At 44.6% G+C, this 14,883-nt stretch overlaps 1 protein-coding gene across 1 annotated transcript in view; it reads right to left on the bottom strand.

Annotated features, from left to right (window-relative positions):
- Positions 1-3,983: 3,983 nt before the first annotated feature.
- The window catches only part of MED10 (mediator complex subunit 10), a 46,818-nt gene continuing 35,918 nt past the window's right edge, over positions 3,984-14,883 (bottom strand). The window contains exon 4 of the mRNA XM_068353562.1: positions 3,984-4,284. Coding sequence (XP_068209663.1) covers positions 4,171-4,284 — 114 coding nt within the window. The 3' untranslated portion in view covers positions 3,984-4,170. The remainder of the gene's footprint in view (positions 4,285-14,883) is intronic.

Here is a 14,883-nt window from a genome sequence, read left to right as displayed (position 1 = left end):
GAAAGGAATGGTTCAATAGGAAACGTATTAGCTGTAACACATTGAGAACCAGGAGTTGTAATGGCTCTCTCCGATGTATCCTATCATATCCCTTATTCTTCGAGACAAGGTAAACTCTATTCAGGGAAGGATAACCATGGCATGTTATTAACATGTCCCTGATTTATACGCGATATCTCTCGAGATATTTGCTCTGGAGGTTAGAACTTCGTGATCCCTCTAGGGTAAAATTCACTGATATATCACTCGCAGAAATATTCCAAGTAGAAATCTTCCAACGAGGAACTTCCATCAGGACTACATGGCTCAAGCCCAAAAGAGTTTTCCTGAATATTTACCCCAAAATGCACAGCAAGAGTGGGATTTTGTGTTATGAAATAGCCGCACGACATAAATCCAAGTTATTTGCAGTGTCTACAGTGAAGGTAAAACAGGGTGGCCTTCCCTGTGATTAATGTTCAGTTGTTTCATAATTAGGTCTTCTATTAGCACAAAGCTACCTGCAGGATCATCCCTTTAATTTTCATATGCTTGTAAATGACGTTCACCGAGTCACCCAACATATTCCATCAAAGAAGTCAAATCCTTATTATTTTCCTATTCAACAACAAGAACACTACTTTTTAACTTATTAAAGACAATCAACATCATTAACAAATTCTAACTTACCATAACTGCTAAAACCAATGTTACAACCTTTAATTTTCAAAATCTAATTGTTTTATCTTTAATTTACAATCTAAATCATTAAAATTTGCATCATGATCAGTACAAGGCATGTTAAATTCACCTTATGTTCAATATTCTTTCTTTTTAAAAAATTATACAATTGGTTAAATTCTAAATACATTCCCAGTAAAATTTCTACACTTTCATCCATTCTTATTATGACCTTGCCTCTAGACAGTACAAGCAAGCTAATTCAAGATATATACAGTGTATATGTGACCAATTGTAACAACCTTATCAAAATTGTTAGGAATGGTTCTTTTTAATTTAAAGATCCCAGTTTAGAATATGGGGAGTCCTACCCATGGCAGGCTTCTGAAAAACATACTTATCTTCTCTACATTATGTACTAACTGTATATAACAATCTGTAAACTAATGTATTGACCCCTTCATCCTCCTTCCATTTTAAAAACATTACGAATCATAATTTTGATGTTTACAGTTAAGGTACAACACCCGAATCTGTATTGTGAACATGGTCACTGCCCTACAACTGAGTTATGTAGAACATCACACACTAAAACGGCAGGGATGACACACTAGAAAGGTCAATATAGCTCCTCTGGGCCCTCATTTGACATGTCAGACACGTGGCAAGATATCAATATCCAATATTAGCCAGGCGAGTTGTATTAATGCACACAGACGATGGAGCTTGTCGACGTTCCATTCAAGAACCATTGCCACTAAAATCAACATCTACAGAGGAACTTCAAATTTCAAAGTCTGTAATGATGGAATGCTACTAATTTCACACCATAGCTACAAGAGCTTTTGCATTTATACCACCAAATCAGATGAATGACTGCTTCTGGTGACATCAACATTTAGAAATATAATGTATAAAGAAATTACTCGTTATTAACATATGAATGGGTGAAAGTAACTTCCAAAATCTTTTCTAATGAAACTTCTACATTAGTTAACCTTCTTTGGGTATACAGCAGTGTAGTTATGGCACCTCTGCCATCAGAGATGACAAATGTGTAAAGAACAAACAGCTGGTTGTAGGCTCCTTTCTTTAGTTAATTTTGTATAACACTCTGCTTGTGTATTGAAAGCTTTGATAATTATTTTATTATCCTTACAAATTTTTTAGCACAATGGATTAAACTACCTACACTGCTAACTAGGATTAAAAACCTTTGAGGTACTACCGTCAGAGAGTTATTGGGTCCTTTGACTGGCCAGACAGTACAGTACTACACTGGATTCTTCTCTTTGGTTACAACTCATTTTCTGTTTGCGTACACATACGCCGAATAGTCTGGCCTATTCTTCACATAATCTCCTCTGCCTTCATACACCTGACATCACTGAGATTACCAAGCAATTCTTCCTTGCTCAAAGGGTTAACTAATGCAATGTAATTGTTCAGTGGCTACTTTCCTCTTGGTAAGGGTAGAAGAGACTCTTTAGCTATGATAAGCAGCTCTTCTAGGAGGAAACTCCAAAATCAATCCATTGGTCTCTGGTGTTGGATAGTGCCATAGCCTCTGTACCATGGTCTTTCACTGTCTTGGGTAAAGTTCTCTTGCTTGAGGGTACATTCGGGCAAATTATTCTATCTTATTTCTCTTCCTCTTGTTTTTCTTTAAGTTTATATAGTTTATATATGAAATGTTTATTTTAATGTTGTTACTGTTCTTAAAATATTTTAATTAATAATCACTTTCCTTGTAGTTTCCTTTCCTCACTGGGCTATTTTCTCTGTTGGAGCCCTCAGGCTTATAACATTCTGTGTTTCCAATTAGGGTTGTAGCTTAGCAAGTACTGTAATAACAATAAAAAAAATAATATTGGTTTGTACCAAAACATGTACTATTAAGACTTCAGACCTCAATGTAAACTATTGAATGAAAATATGGTGTCTATGAATAGATCCTTAAATAAATTCAATCATGGCATGGCCTTGTATGTCACAAAGGTTTTAGAAGACTCTTGTGGGCAGAAATGTTCAGAAGTCATTTGCATCGTCAATATAAAACAAGTTTAGCGCCAGTCTGTGATAGAAAACCTTCGTCTTGCTGCCTGTTGCTCAGATCAGAACCTCCTTTTCATTTACAGCCTGTGTCTAAGTTTATTCATCCTCTGACTTAGGTTAAAAATTTCCTATTTCCTTTAACTCTTATTTAAATCATCTCTTTTCCTTTAAGCGTTTTCTATTCAGTTCCTCAAATCTCAATGTCTCGCATTGTTTCTCGAAAAGCATAGATTACATATTTAAAGATTTAAAGGTTACTCATGAATGGCAGAGGCTAGGGATAGTGATATTGCCCTATCAAGCAGGACAATGCCCTAGAGACTGACCATATATGCATATGATTATCATCCAAGCCCCCTCTCCACTCAAGGTAGGACCAAAGAGGGCCAGGTAATGACTGCTGATGACTCAGTAGATACACCTATAAGCTCCACCAAAGTCCTTATCCTTACCTCACAAGGATGGTGAGGTTGCAGCGACCAAAGGAAATAAAGTCTGAGCAGGACTTGAACCCCAGTCTGGTGTTCTCCAGTCGGGGACGTTACCACATCGGCCACCACAACCCTAAAATGATAAATTCTCATTCGTCTTGTCTGGAAAACAAAATCCTGGTGATCGTTGCAACAACACAAGAAAGTGACATATATATACTGTCCATGATTAATGGATGATTAATGGACTTGTCTGAAGAAAAAAAAAAGAAAAAAAAAACTTGTGTACTAAACACAGTTTCTAATCTGAGAATAGTGCGAGTTTTGTATAAGAGTTTAAAGGTTTAAAGGCCTCTCATAAATGGCAGGGGCAAGGGACAGTGACATTGCCATATCAAGCAGGACAAAGTCCTAGAGACTGACAATATATATACATATGATCAGCACCCACGGCCCTCTCCACCCAAGCTAGGACCAATGAAGGCCAGACTATGGCTGCTGATGACTCAGCAGATAGACCTATAGGCTCCCCCAAACTCCCCATTCTTAGCTCACAAGGATGGTGAGGTTGCAGTGACCAAAGAAACTAACGAGTTTGATCGGGACTTGAACCCTAGTCTGGCGTTGCAATTGTTACAATAAGGAAAATGAATATAGTTACTTGCTAGGTAACAATCATTCATATCTGGCCAGTCTTATGTCTCCCTGATATTATGATCAAGAAACAAACGAACATCTCCATCTGGGGATGTTTCATTATCTGTTTCCATTACTGTAGTTACATGTATTGCACATACTGGACTGGCATCAATAATCAAAGGAGGAAAAAGTACTGTATACAAAAGATTTATATTTTTCATTCTTGCTAATAATACAGAAAAATTAAATGTAAATATGCCAGAAATGAATTAAATGTCAGAGAAAAGTCCTGTAAAAAGCACTGCATACGCATACGGCATGATACAATTCTGAAATGCCTTGAGCTCTCCTTACGTATTCAACAATTTTCTATTACAAAAATCCCTCAACTTTCTTCTCTCACAGCACGATAGCGCGTCATCTCATTTGGGAAGACATGTGATAGTTCAACTAACAACATAGCTTTGAATCTCTTGTACGAATCAATACGACCATTGACCTGAAATGAAAAAAAGTGTATTAGCAGGGCCACTTAACACAAGAAAATTAATTTAAAATTGGATAGATACAGTATCTTCATAATATAATTTCTTCCAACCTCTTCATGACATCCCTCAAAAAGTAAACTATCATGAGATTTTCATCCGCACATGTTGAGAAGAACTTTCTGTTACACTTTTTCTTTGAGTATAAATACAGGGCTTATTCCTTTATATACTGTATATACATACATACATATAATATATATATATATATATACTGTATATATATATATATATATATATATATATATATATATATATATATATATATATATATACAGTATATATATATATATATATATATATATATGGAGTTTTTATGATAAAAATGATATTTTAATTATAAAATAAATTTTTGAATATACTTACCCGGTGAATATATAAAGCTGCAACTCTGTTGCTCGACAGACAAAAAACAGTAAAAACTCGCCAGCGATCGCTATACAGGTTGCGGGTGTGCCCACCAGTGCCAACTGTCGGCCAGATACCATACTCGATGTAAACAAAGACTCAATTTCTTCTCATCCCACTGCGTCTCTATTGGGGAGGAAGGGAGGGTCATTTAATTTATATATTCACCGGGTAAGTATATTCAAAAATTTATTTTATAATTAAAATATCATTTTTAAATATTTAACTTAGCCGGTGAATATATATAGCTGATTCACACCCAGGGTGGTGGGTAGAGACCAGTTAAATATGTTTACATCGTATAAGCTAAGAGTTTTTATTTCATTTTGGAAGTTATCAATATAACAAAAACAAAATAAATAGGTACCTGGTAAGGAAGTCGACTTAGACGATTACTCTGCCTTGTAAGTACGTCTTCCTTACGGAGCCTCGCGATCCTCTTAGGATGCTGACAGACCCCTAGGAGCTGAAGTATCAAGGGCTGCAACCCATACAACAGGACCTCATCAAACCCCTAATCTGGGCGCTCTCAAGAAATGACTTTGACCACCCGCCAAATCAACCAGGATGCGAAAGGCTTCTTAGCCTTCCGGACAACCCATAAAAAACAACATTAAAAACATTTCAAGAGACAGATTAAAAGGATATGGAATTAGGGAATTGTAGTGGTTGAGCCCTCACCCACTACTGCACTCGCTGCTACGAATGGTCCCAGTGTGTAGCAGTTCTCGTAAAGAGACTGGACATCTTTCAAGTAAAATGACGCGAACACTGACTTGCTTCTCCAATAGGTTGCGTCCATTATACTTTGCAGAGATCTATTTTGCTTAAAGGCCACGGAAGTTGCTACAGCTCTAACTTCGTGCGTCTTAACCTTAAGCAAAGATCGGTCTTCCTCACTCAGATGTGAATGAGCTTCTCGTATTAACAATCTGATAAAGTATGACAAAGCATTCTTTGACATAGGCAAGGATGGTTTCTTAACTGAACACCATAAAGCTTCAGATTGGCCTCGTAAAGGTTTAGTACGATCTAAATAGAACTTAAGAGCTCTAACAGGGCATAAGACTCTTTCTAGTTCATTGCCTACGATCTCCGATAAGCTGGGAATATCGAAAGATTTAGGCCAAGGCCGAGAAGGTAGCTCATTTTTGGCTAGAAAACCAAGTTGCAGCGAACAAGTAGCTTTTTCCGACGAAAATCCGATGTTCTTGCTGAAGGCATGAATCTCACTGACTCTTTTAGCTGAGGCTAAGCATACCAGGAAAAGAGTCTTAAGAGTGAGATCTTTCAGGGAGGCTGACTGTAAAGGCTCAAACCTGTCTGACATGAGGAATCTTAGTACAGTACCACGTCTAAATTCCATCCAGGAGTAGCCAAACGACGCTCCTTAGTGGTCTCAAAAGACTTAAGGAGGTCTTGCAGATCTTTATTGTTGGAAAGATCTAAGCCTCTATGCCGGAAGACCGATGCCAACATGCTTCTGTAGCCCTTGATAGTGGGAGCTGAAAGGGATCGTCCTTTTCTCAGGTATAAGAGAAAATCAGCTATTTGGGCTACAGAGGTACTGGTCGAGGATACAGAAACTGACTTGCACCAGTCTCGGAAGACTTCCCACTTCGATTGGTAGACTCTAATGGTAGACGCTCTCCTTGCTCTAGCAATCGCACTGGCTGCCTCCTTCGAAAAGCCTCTAGCTCTCGAGAGTCTTTCGATAGTCTGAAGGCAGTCAGACGAAGAGCGTGGAGGCTTTGGTGTACCTTCTTTACGTGTGGCTGACGTAGAAGGTCTACTCTTAGAGGCAGACTTCTGGGAACGTCTACTAACCATCGAAGTACCTCGGTGAACCATTCTCTCGCGGGCCAGAGGGGAGCAACTAACGTCAACCTTGTCCCTTCGTGAGAGGCGAACTTCTGCAGTACCTTGTTGACAATCTTGAATGGTGGGAATGCGTAGAGATCCAGATGTGACCAATCTAGGAGGAAGGCATCTATATGTATTGCTGCTGGGTCCGGGACTGGAGAGCAATAGATTGGAAGCCTCTTGGTCAGCGAGGTTGCAAAGAGATCTATGGTTGGTTGACCCCAAGTGGCCCAAAGTCTCTTGCACACATCCTTGTGGAGGGTCCATTCGGTTGGAATTACTTGCCCTTTCCGACTGAGACAATCTGCTATGACGTTCAAGTCGCCCTGGATGAACCTCGTTACTAGGGAGATGTCTCGACCTTTTGACCAGATGAGCAGGTCCCTTGTGATCTCGTACAACGTCAGTGAGTGGGTACCTCCTTGTTTGGAGATGTACGCCAAGGCCGTGGTGTTGTCCGAGTTTACTTCCACCACTCTGCCTCGAAGGAGATACTCGAAGCTTTTCAAGGCCAGATGAACTGCCAACAGCTCCTTGCAGTTGATATGCATGCTCCTCTGACTCGAGTTCCACAGACCTGAGCATTCCCGACCGTCCAGCGTCGCGCCCCAGCCCAAGTCCGATGCGTCCGAGAAGAGAACGTGGTTGGGTATCTGAACAGCCAGGGGAAGACCCTCTCTTAGGTTGATATTGTCCTTCCACCAAGTCAGACAAGACTTTATCTTTCCGGAAATCGGGATCGAGACCGCCTCTAGCGTCTTGTCCTTCTTCCAGTGGAAAGCCAGATGGAATTGAAGAGGACGGAGGTGTAGTCTTCCTAGTGATACAAATTGCTCCAGGGATGACAGCGTCCCTACCAGACTCATCCACAGCCTGACTGAGCAGCGTTCTTTCTTCAGCATCTTCTGGATGGATAGCAGGGCTTGATCTATTCTGGGGGCCGACGGAAAAGCCTGAAAAGCTTGACTGTGAATCTCCATCCCTAAATACAGAATAGTTTGGGATGGGACCAGCTGCGACTTTTCCAAATTGAGTAGGAGTCCCAATTCCTTGGTCAGATCTAGAGTCCACTTGAGATCCTTCAGACAGCGACGACTGGAAGAGGCTCTGAGAAGCCAGTCGTCCAAATAAAGGGAGGCTCGGATGTCCGATAAGTGGAGGAATTTGGCCACATTCCTCATCAGCCTCGTAAATACGAGAGGAGCTGTGCTTAGGCCAAAGCACAGGGCCCGAAACTGGTAAACCACATCTTCGAAGACGAATCTCAGAAAAGGTTGGGAGTCTGAGTGAATGGGGATGTGGAAGTAGGCGTCCCTTAGGTCTAGCGAGACCATCCAGTCTTCCTTTCTGACCGCTGCTAAGACTGACTTTGTGGTCTCCATGGAAAACTTCGTCTTTGTGACAAAGACATTCAGAGCACTGACGTCTAGCACCGGTCTCCACCCTCCTGTCTTCTTTGATACTAGGAAGAGACGGTTGTAAAACCCCGGTGATTGAAGGTCCGAGACTTTGACCACCGCTCCCTTCTCTAGCAAAAGAGACACTTCCAGTTTCAGGGCTTGTCTCTTTTCTTCCTCTCTGTACCTGGGAGAGAGATCGATGGGGGACGTCGCTAGAGGGGGTTTGCGTACAAAAGGGATCTTGTACCCCTCTCTGAGTAACTTCACAGATTGTTGATCTGCGCCTCTCTTCTCCCAGGCTTGCCAGAAGTTCTTGAGTCTGGCTCCTACTGCTGTCTGAAGTTGCGGGCAGTCAGACTCTGCCCTTAGAGGACTTGGATCCTTTCCTCTTCCCTCGCTTCCCTTCGGCACGAGCACCTCCTCTGCTGGAGGCTCTGCCACGAAAGGGCGGAATAAAGCGAGACGCTGGAGTGTCTAACCTCGGTCTAGCAGACAATGTAGGCAAAGGGGGAGCTTTGCGAGCCGAGGACGCAACTAGATCGTGGGTGTCCTTCTGAACTAAAGATAAGGCAATTTCCTTTACCAAGACTTCAGGAAACAGGCACTTGGAAAGGGGAGCAAAGAGTAGCTCAGATCTTTGGCATGGCGTCACTCCAGCAGACAGGAAAGAACATAGAGACTCTCGCTTCTTCAGGACTCCGGACGTGAATGAGGCGGCTAGCTCGTTGGACCCATCACGGACGGCCTTGTCCATGCAGGACATAATAAGCAAGGAAACATCCTTATCTGCAGAAGAGATTTTCCTGCTCAGGGCTCCTAGGCACCAGTCTAGGAAGTTAAAGACTTCGAAAGCCCTAAAAATACCTTTAAGAAGGTGGTCCAGGTCCGATGGTGACCAACAAACCTTCGAGCGTCTCATGGCAAGGCGGCGGGGAGAGTCTACAAGACTTGAGAAGTCGCCCTGGGCAGAGGCAGGAACTCCCAAGCCGAGAACTTCTCCCGTGGCATACCAGACGCTCGATCTAGACGAGAGTTTAGATGGGGGAAAGGCAAATGCTGTCTTTCCTAAACTCTTCTTAGTCTCTAACCAATCTCCCAACAGCCGCAAAGCTCTCTTGGATGAGCGAGAGAGAACGAGTTTAGTAAAGGCAGGTGCGGTAGCAGGCACGCCTAATACAAACTCTGACGGCGGCGAACGAGGAGCCACGGAAACAAAGTGGTCAGGGAACAACTCCTTAAAAACAGCCATGACTTTTCTAAAGTCCAATGATGGTTGAGTTGTCTTAGGTTCGTCAAGTTCTGAAGGTTGATCCTCTTGTGGTTCAGCAACGTCCTCATCTGATAGTTCCTCATCTGAAAACTGATGAGGAAACGGCAAAGGAGTGGGCAACGTTTGGCTCGCTGAGTCCGGTCGCACTGGTGCATGCGTGACGGAGCCGGACGCAACGTCATGGAACTGCTGCACAGTCTGTGAACTGTCAACAACCATGGGTGCGCGAGGACGCACAGCGTCCACCCGAGACTGTTTAGACCGTCTGGGTTGTGCAGTCAACACCATACCGGGTTGCGGAGGTTGACGCACCGCGTCAAAACAAGTCACCTCTGATGGTTGTTGAACGTCCTGAACATCAACAACCACCTCAGTCGCCTAACGTCAACGTGCGGCTGGAAACCCACACTGGGTCGCATCGGTGGGGGTACAACCTCAACTGGTAGACGCGAGAAAGTTACCTCAGCGTCAACAGGACGCACAACAGACCGCTTGGATGATTGTTGGCCAGAAGGTTCCGCAGCAACCTTCTCCGCATTGAAGTCCTCCATCAAGGACGCAAGCTTGGACTGCATGTCCTGCAGCAATATCCATTTACGGTCTACGGCAGCAGGTGCGGCAACAGACGGGGTGAGCGACTGAGGCGGTACCGCTTTGCCTCTCTTAGGCGGCGAGCAGTCATCAGATGACGGCAACGAGTCCGAACTGACCCAGTGGCTACAACCGGGACGTTGGACTTGTCCTGAAGGGACCGACTTACGCTTCAAAGGTCGTGAGACCTTGGTCCAAAGTTTCTTACGAGAAACACCTTCGGACGACGAGGTAAAAACGGGCTCTCTCGTCTTACGTTGGTAGGGGCGATCTTGGGGAGATACGCCTGATACCATAGAGGGAACGTCTGTTCGCTAATCAAGGCCTCTCGAACCCATGAGTCGTACGACATTGCTTCTCCCCTGGGCTTGGGAGCTTGCAAGAGGTCCCGGACTAGGAGGACGACAGGCACGAACAGACGAACCCTCAAGCGCAACACTGTTCACAACACTTTGAGAAACACTAGGCACTTTAACACTTCCCGTGGCACTTTGGCACTTTAGTTCCTTTACGTCCGCCATGAGTTGATTGCGGTCACTTGCAAGGGACTCAACTCTCTCCCCCAAGGCATGGATAGCACGCATCATGTCTGCCATCGATGGTTCCTGAGTGCTAGGAGGGGGGTTAGGAACAACCACTACAGGGGAAGGATTAGGTTGAGGGGCATGAGGAGAGGAAAAATCTACCGACCTAGAAGAACTTCTCCTTACCCTATCTCTCTTTAGTCTGCGTGTATACTCAAATTCGATAAAATCGAATTCCGAAAGGCCCACGCATTCCTCACACCGATCTTCCAATTGACAGGTTTTACCCCGACAACTGGAACAAACAGTGTGAGGGTCGAGAGAAGCCTTTGGAAGACGCCTATGACAGTCCCTAGCATTGCATTTTCTGAACTTGGGAACTTGTGAAAGGTCAGCCATATTGAATTGGTCAAGGGAAAATTCCAAAAAACGATCTAAGTCATCAACAATGAATCCGATACAAAAAAGAGTTCAAGGATTTATTTGAAGAAAAACACCTGTACAGTACTGCGAAAGCTCAAAACCAAATTAAAGTACTTCACCAAATATGATGGGAAAAACTCCAGGTTTCAACAGCGAGTAAAGTACGTCTTGTCGACACGTCGACAGAGAAGAAATTGAGATTGAGTCTTTGTTTACATCGAGTATGGTATCTGGCCGACAGTTGGCGCTGGTGGGCACACCCGCAACCTGTATAGCGATCGCTGGCGAGTTTTTACTGTTTTTTGTCTGTCGAGCAACAGAGTTGCAGCTATATATATTCACCGGCTAAGTTAAATATTTAAAACAAAGTTTTATGAATACTTACCTGGCAGTTATATATATATAGCTGAGTCTCTGACTGCGGCAGAATTTAATCGAAAATCGCGGCAACCGCCTTGTGGTGGTTGTGTGGTTAGATGGTTAACAACCCTTACAGGGTGGTACTTGGAATCATTCCCATTTTCTGTTCCTCAGATTATCTTTGCCCGACCTGTCTCCTGAGGGGAGGTGGGTGGGCTTTAAAATATATATATAACTGCCAGGTAAGTATTCATAAAACTTGGTTTTATCATAAAAACTCCATTTTTATGAATAGAACTTACCTGGCAGTTATATATATATATAGCTGATTCACACATTTGGAGGAGGGAAACAGACAGAAAAAACATAGTTGGGGAAACAACAAAAGAGTTGTAGGAGAACAAACACCTTGATTCCTTACCTGCTAAGGTAGCTGACTTCAAAGGTAACTGCCTCTAGAGTCGCTTTCCCTTAGGAGTGTTCAGCCAGGAATAGACCTGCTACGCTGCAAACAACTCAATCGAGTCTGTCAAAGGGGTAGGACCAACAACTTGACTAAACTTCAGAAAACTACCTTCCCATATAAAAAAAACCTGCAACCTTACTAAAGCTAACCATCTAACCTTGCAGAAATAGATATAAACTATCTATCTGGACTGAGGGAACCGTACCACAGGACGAGGACCTCAGACAACCATAAAAAAACACAAACCCATATACAAGTACATAAACTAAGGTTGAGTGGGGGTAGTAACTCCTTTGCCTAATACAGAAGCCGCAGCTACGTATGGGCCCAAGGTATAACACTTGTCATAGTCCACTCTTACCTCTCTGAGGTAATGAGAAGCGAAGACAGAATTGCTCCTCCAGAACGTTGCGTCCATGATCTGCTTAACTGACATATTTTTCCGGTATGCCAGAGAAGCAGCAATGGCCCTTACTTCGTGAGCCCGTACTTTTAACAGGGCGAAGTTTTCTTCCTCACAAAAGAGGTGGGCTTCCCTAATAGTTTCCCTCAGGAAAAAGGACAAAGCATTCTTTGACAGGGGTTTTTGAGGATCCTTCACTGAACACCATAAGGAGTTGGAAGCACCCCTCACGCTCTTAGTGTGGGCCAAATAAGCCTTGAGAGCCCTAACTGGGCAGAGGAGGCTTTCCTGTTCCTGACCTACTAGATTCGTGAGGTTAGGGACTTCAAAAGTCCTAGGCCAGGGTTTCGAAGGGTTCTCATTCTTGGCGAGAAAGTCGAACCTCAAGGAACAAACCGCTCCATTTAGGGTGAAGCCTACACGCTTCTCGATTGCCTGGACCTCGCTGATCCTCCTGGCAGTCGCTAGAGACAAAAGGAAGAGGGTTTTCTTAGTCACATCTCGCAGAGAAGCTTGCGAGATAGGCTCAAACTTCCTGGAGCACAAAAACTTAAGCACCACATCCAGGTTCCAAGAAGGGGGCCTTAAGTGCACCTGCTTCGTTGTCTCAAAAGACCTAATGAGGTCCTGCAAGTCCTTATTCTGAGATAACTCTAAGCCTCTATGCCTAAAGACGGTTGAGAGCATGCTCCTGTATCCTTTAATGGTAGATACAGCCAGCTTAGCATCCTGCCTGAGGTACAAAAGAAAGTCTGCAATCTGGCTCAGAGAGGTAGAGGACGAGGAAACCTTGCGCCTCCTGCACCAAGCTCTAAAGGTTTCCCACTTTGACTGGTAGACTCTTTGTGAAGAGATCCTCCTTGCCCTGGCAATAGCTTTCGCCGCTTGTGCCGAAAAGCCTCGAGATCTAACGAGCTTCTCGACAGTCTGAAGGCAGTCAGATTGAGAGCGAGGGGGTTTTGGTGAAATCTCTCGAAGTGGGGTTGTCTGAGAAGATCTGGACTTGCCGGGAGTCTTCTTGGAAAGTCCATCAGTAACCCTACCACTTCGGTGAACCATTCCCTCGCAGGCCAGAATGGGGCCACTAGGGTCATTCGTCCCGAATCGAGGAGAGCGAACTTCCTGACAACCAGATTGATGATCTTGAACGGGGGAAAGGCATACATGTCCAGCCCCGTCCAATCCATCAAGAAGGCGTCCACTGCAACAGCTTCCTCGTCTGGGACTAGGGAGCAGTAGTTGGGGATCCTCTTGTTTAGACCGGAGGCGAAAAGGTCTATTACTGGTCTGCCCCACAACTTCCAGAGGCTCCGACAGACATGCGGGTTGAGAGTCCACTCTGTAGGAAGGACCTGTCCCCTCCTGCTGAGCATGTCTGCCCTGATGTTTCTCTGCCCTTGAACAAACCTTGTCAACACCTGGGTCTCGTTCTCGTTCGCCCAGAGGAGAAGCTCTCTCGCAGTTGAGAACAGGGAGAGGGAGTGAGTTCCCCCTTGCTTCCTTATGTACGCGAGAGCTGTGGTGTTGTCAGAATTGATCTCCACAGTCTTTCCCGAGACCGAGGTTTTGAAGGCCTTGAGCCCTAACAAAATGGCCATCGATTCCTTCCTGTTGATATGCCAACTGACCTGACTCCCTTCCCAAATACCTGAGACCTCTTTGTTCCCTAGTGTTGCTCCCCAGCCTGACTCTGACGCGTCTGAGAATAACACTAGGTCGGGGTTCTTCTTGAACAAGGAGATCCCTTTTCCCAACAGAGCTGGGTCCAGCCACCACATTAAAAGATCCTTGATCTCTGTCGGAATGGGAAAAGAAAAGGTGTCCTCCTGGATCTTTCTGTTCCAAACCTTTGCAAGGAAGTGTTGCAGAGGCTTTAGGTGCAGTCTCCCCAAAGGGACAAACTGCTCCAGGGAGGATAGAGTTCCCAGCAGACTCATCCACTCCTTCGCTGAGCATTCCTGCTTCCTCAAAAAGTCTTTGACTTTGTCCAGGCACCTGGTCTGCCTCTCCTGGGAGGGAGAAGCCTGAAAAAGAACTGAATTCAGAACTATCCCCAAATAGAGAATAGTCTGATTCGGCTCGGTCTGAGACTTCCCCCAGTTGACGATGAGTCCCAGGTCCTGCGTGATCGTATAAGTTTTCATTAGGTCCTCCAGACATTTCTCTTTCGACTGTGACCGGATCAGCCAGTCGTCTAGATAGAAGGAGACCCTTATCCCCTCCTGGTGTAACCAGCCTGCCATATTCGCCATAAGTCTGGTGAAGACTTGGGGAGCTGTGCTGAGACCGAAGCAAAGTGCCCTGAACTGGAAGCACTTGCCCTGGAACACAAACCTCAGATATCTCCTCGAAGACGGATGAATGGGGACGTGAAAATAAGCGTCCTGCAGGTCGAGAGAAACCATCCAGTCTCCTGGACGAACTGCAGCCAGCACTGACTGAGTCGTCTCCATGGAGAACTTTGTTTTCTCCACGAAGGCGTTCAGAGAGCTGACATCTAGGACTGGTCTCCATCCACCCGAGTTCTTGGGAACCAGAAACAGGCGATTGTAAAAGCCTGGTGAGGTGAGGTCTTGAACTGGCTCTATTGCTCCCTTGACCAACATCTGGTCGACTAGCTCCAGAAGAGCCTCTCGTTTCCCCGCGTCGGTGTACTGAGCCACTAAGGCCAGGGGAGAGTCTGAGAGAGGTGGTTTCTTTAAAAAGGGGATCTTGTAACCTTCCTTGACGACTGAGAGGGACCAGGTGTCCGCCCCTCTCCTTTCCCAAGACTGCCAAAAACGAGACAGTCTTGCCCCTACTGGTGTCTGGAGGACTTCCATCTCATTTTTTGGACCGGGGCCTA

Source organism: Palaemon carinicauda, chromosome 2, assembly GCF_036898095.1.
Source record: "Palaemon carinicauda isolate YSFRI2023 chromosome 2, ASM3689809v2, whole genome shotgun sequence".
Classification (NCBI taxonomy): Eukaryota; Metazoa; Arthropoda; class Malacostraca; order Decapoda; family Palaemonidae; genus Palaemon; species Palaemon carinicauda.
This window is presented reverse-complemented; position numbering and strand designations above follow the sequence as displayed.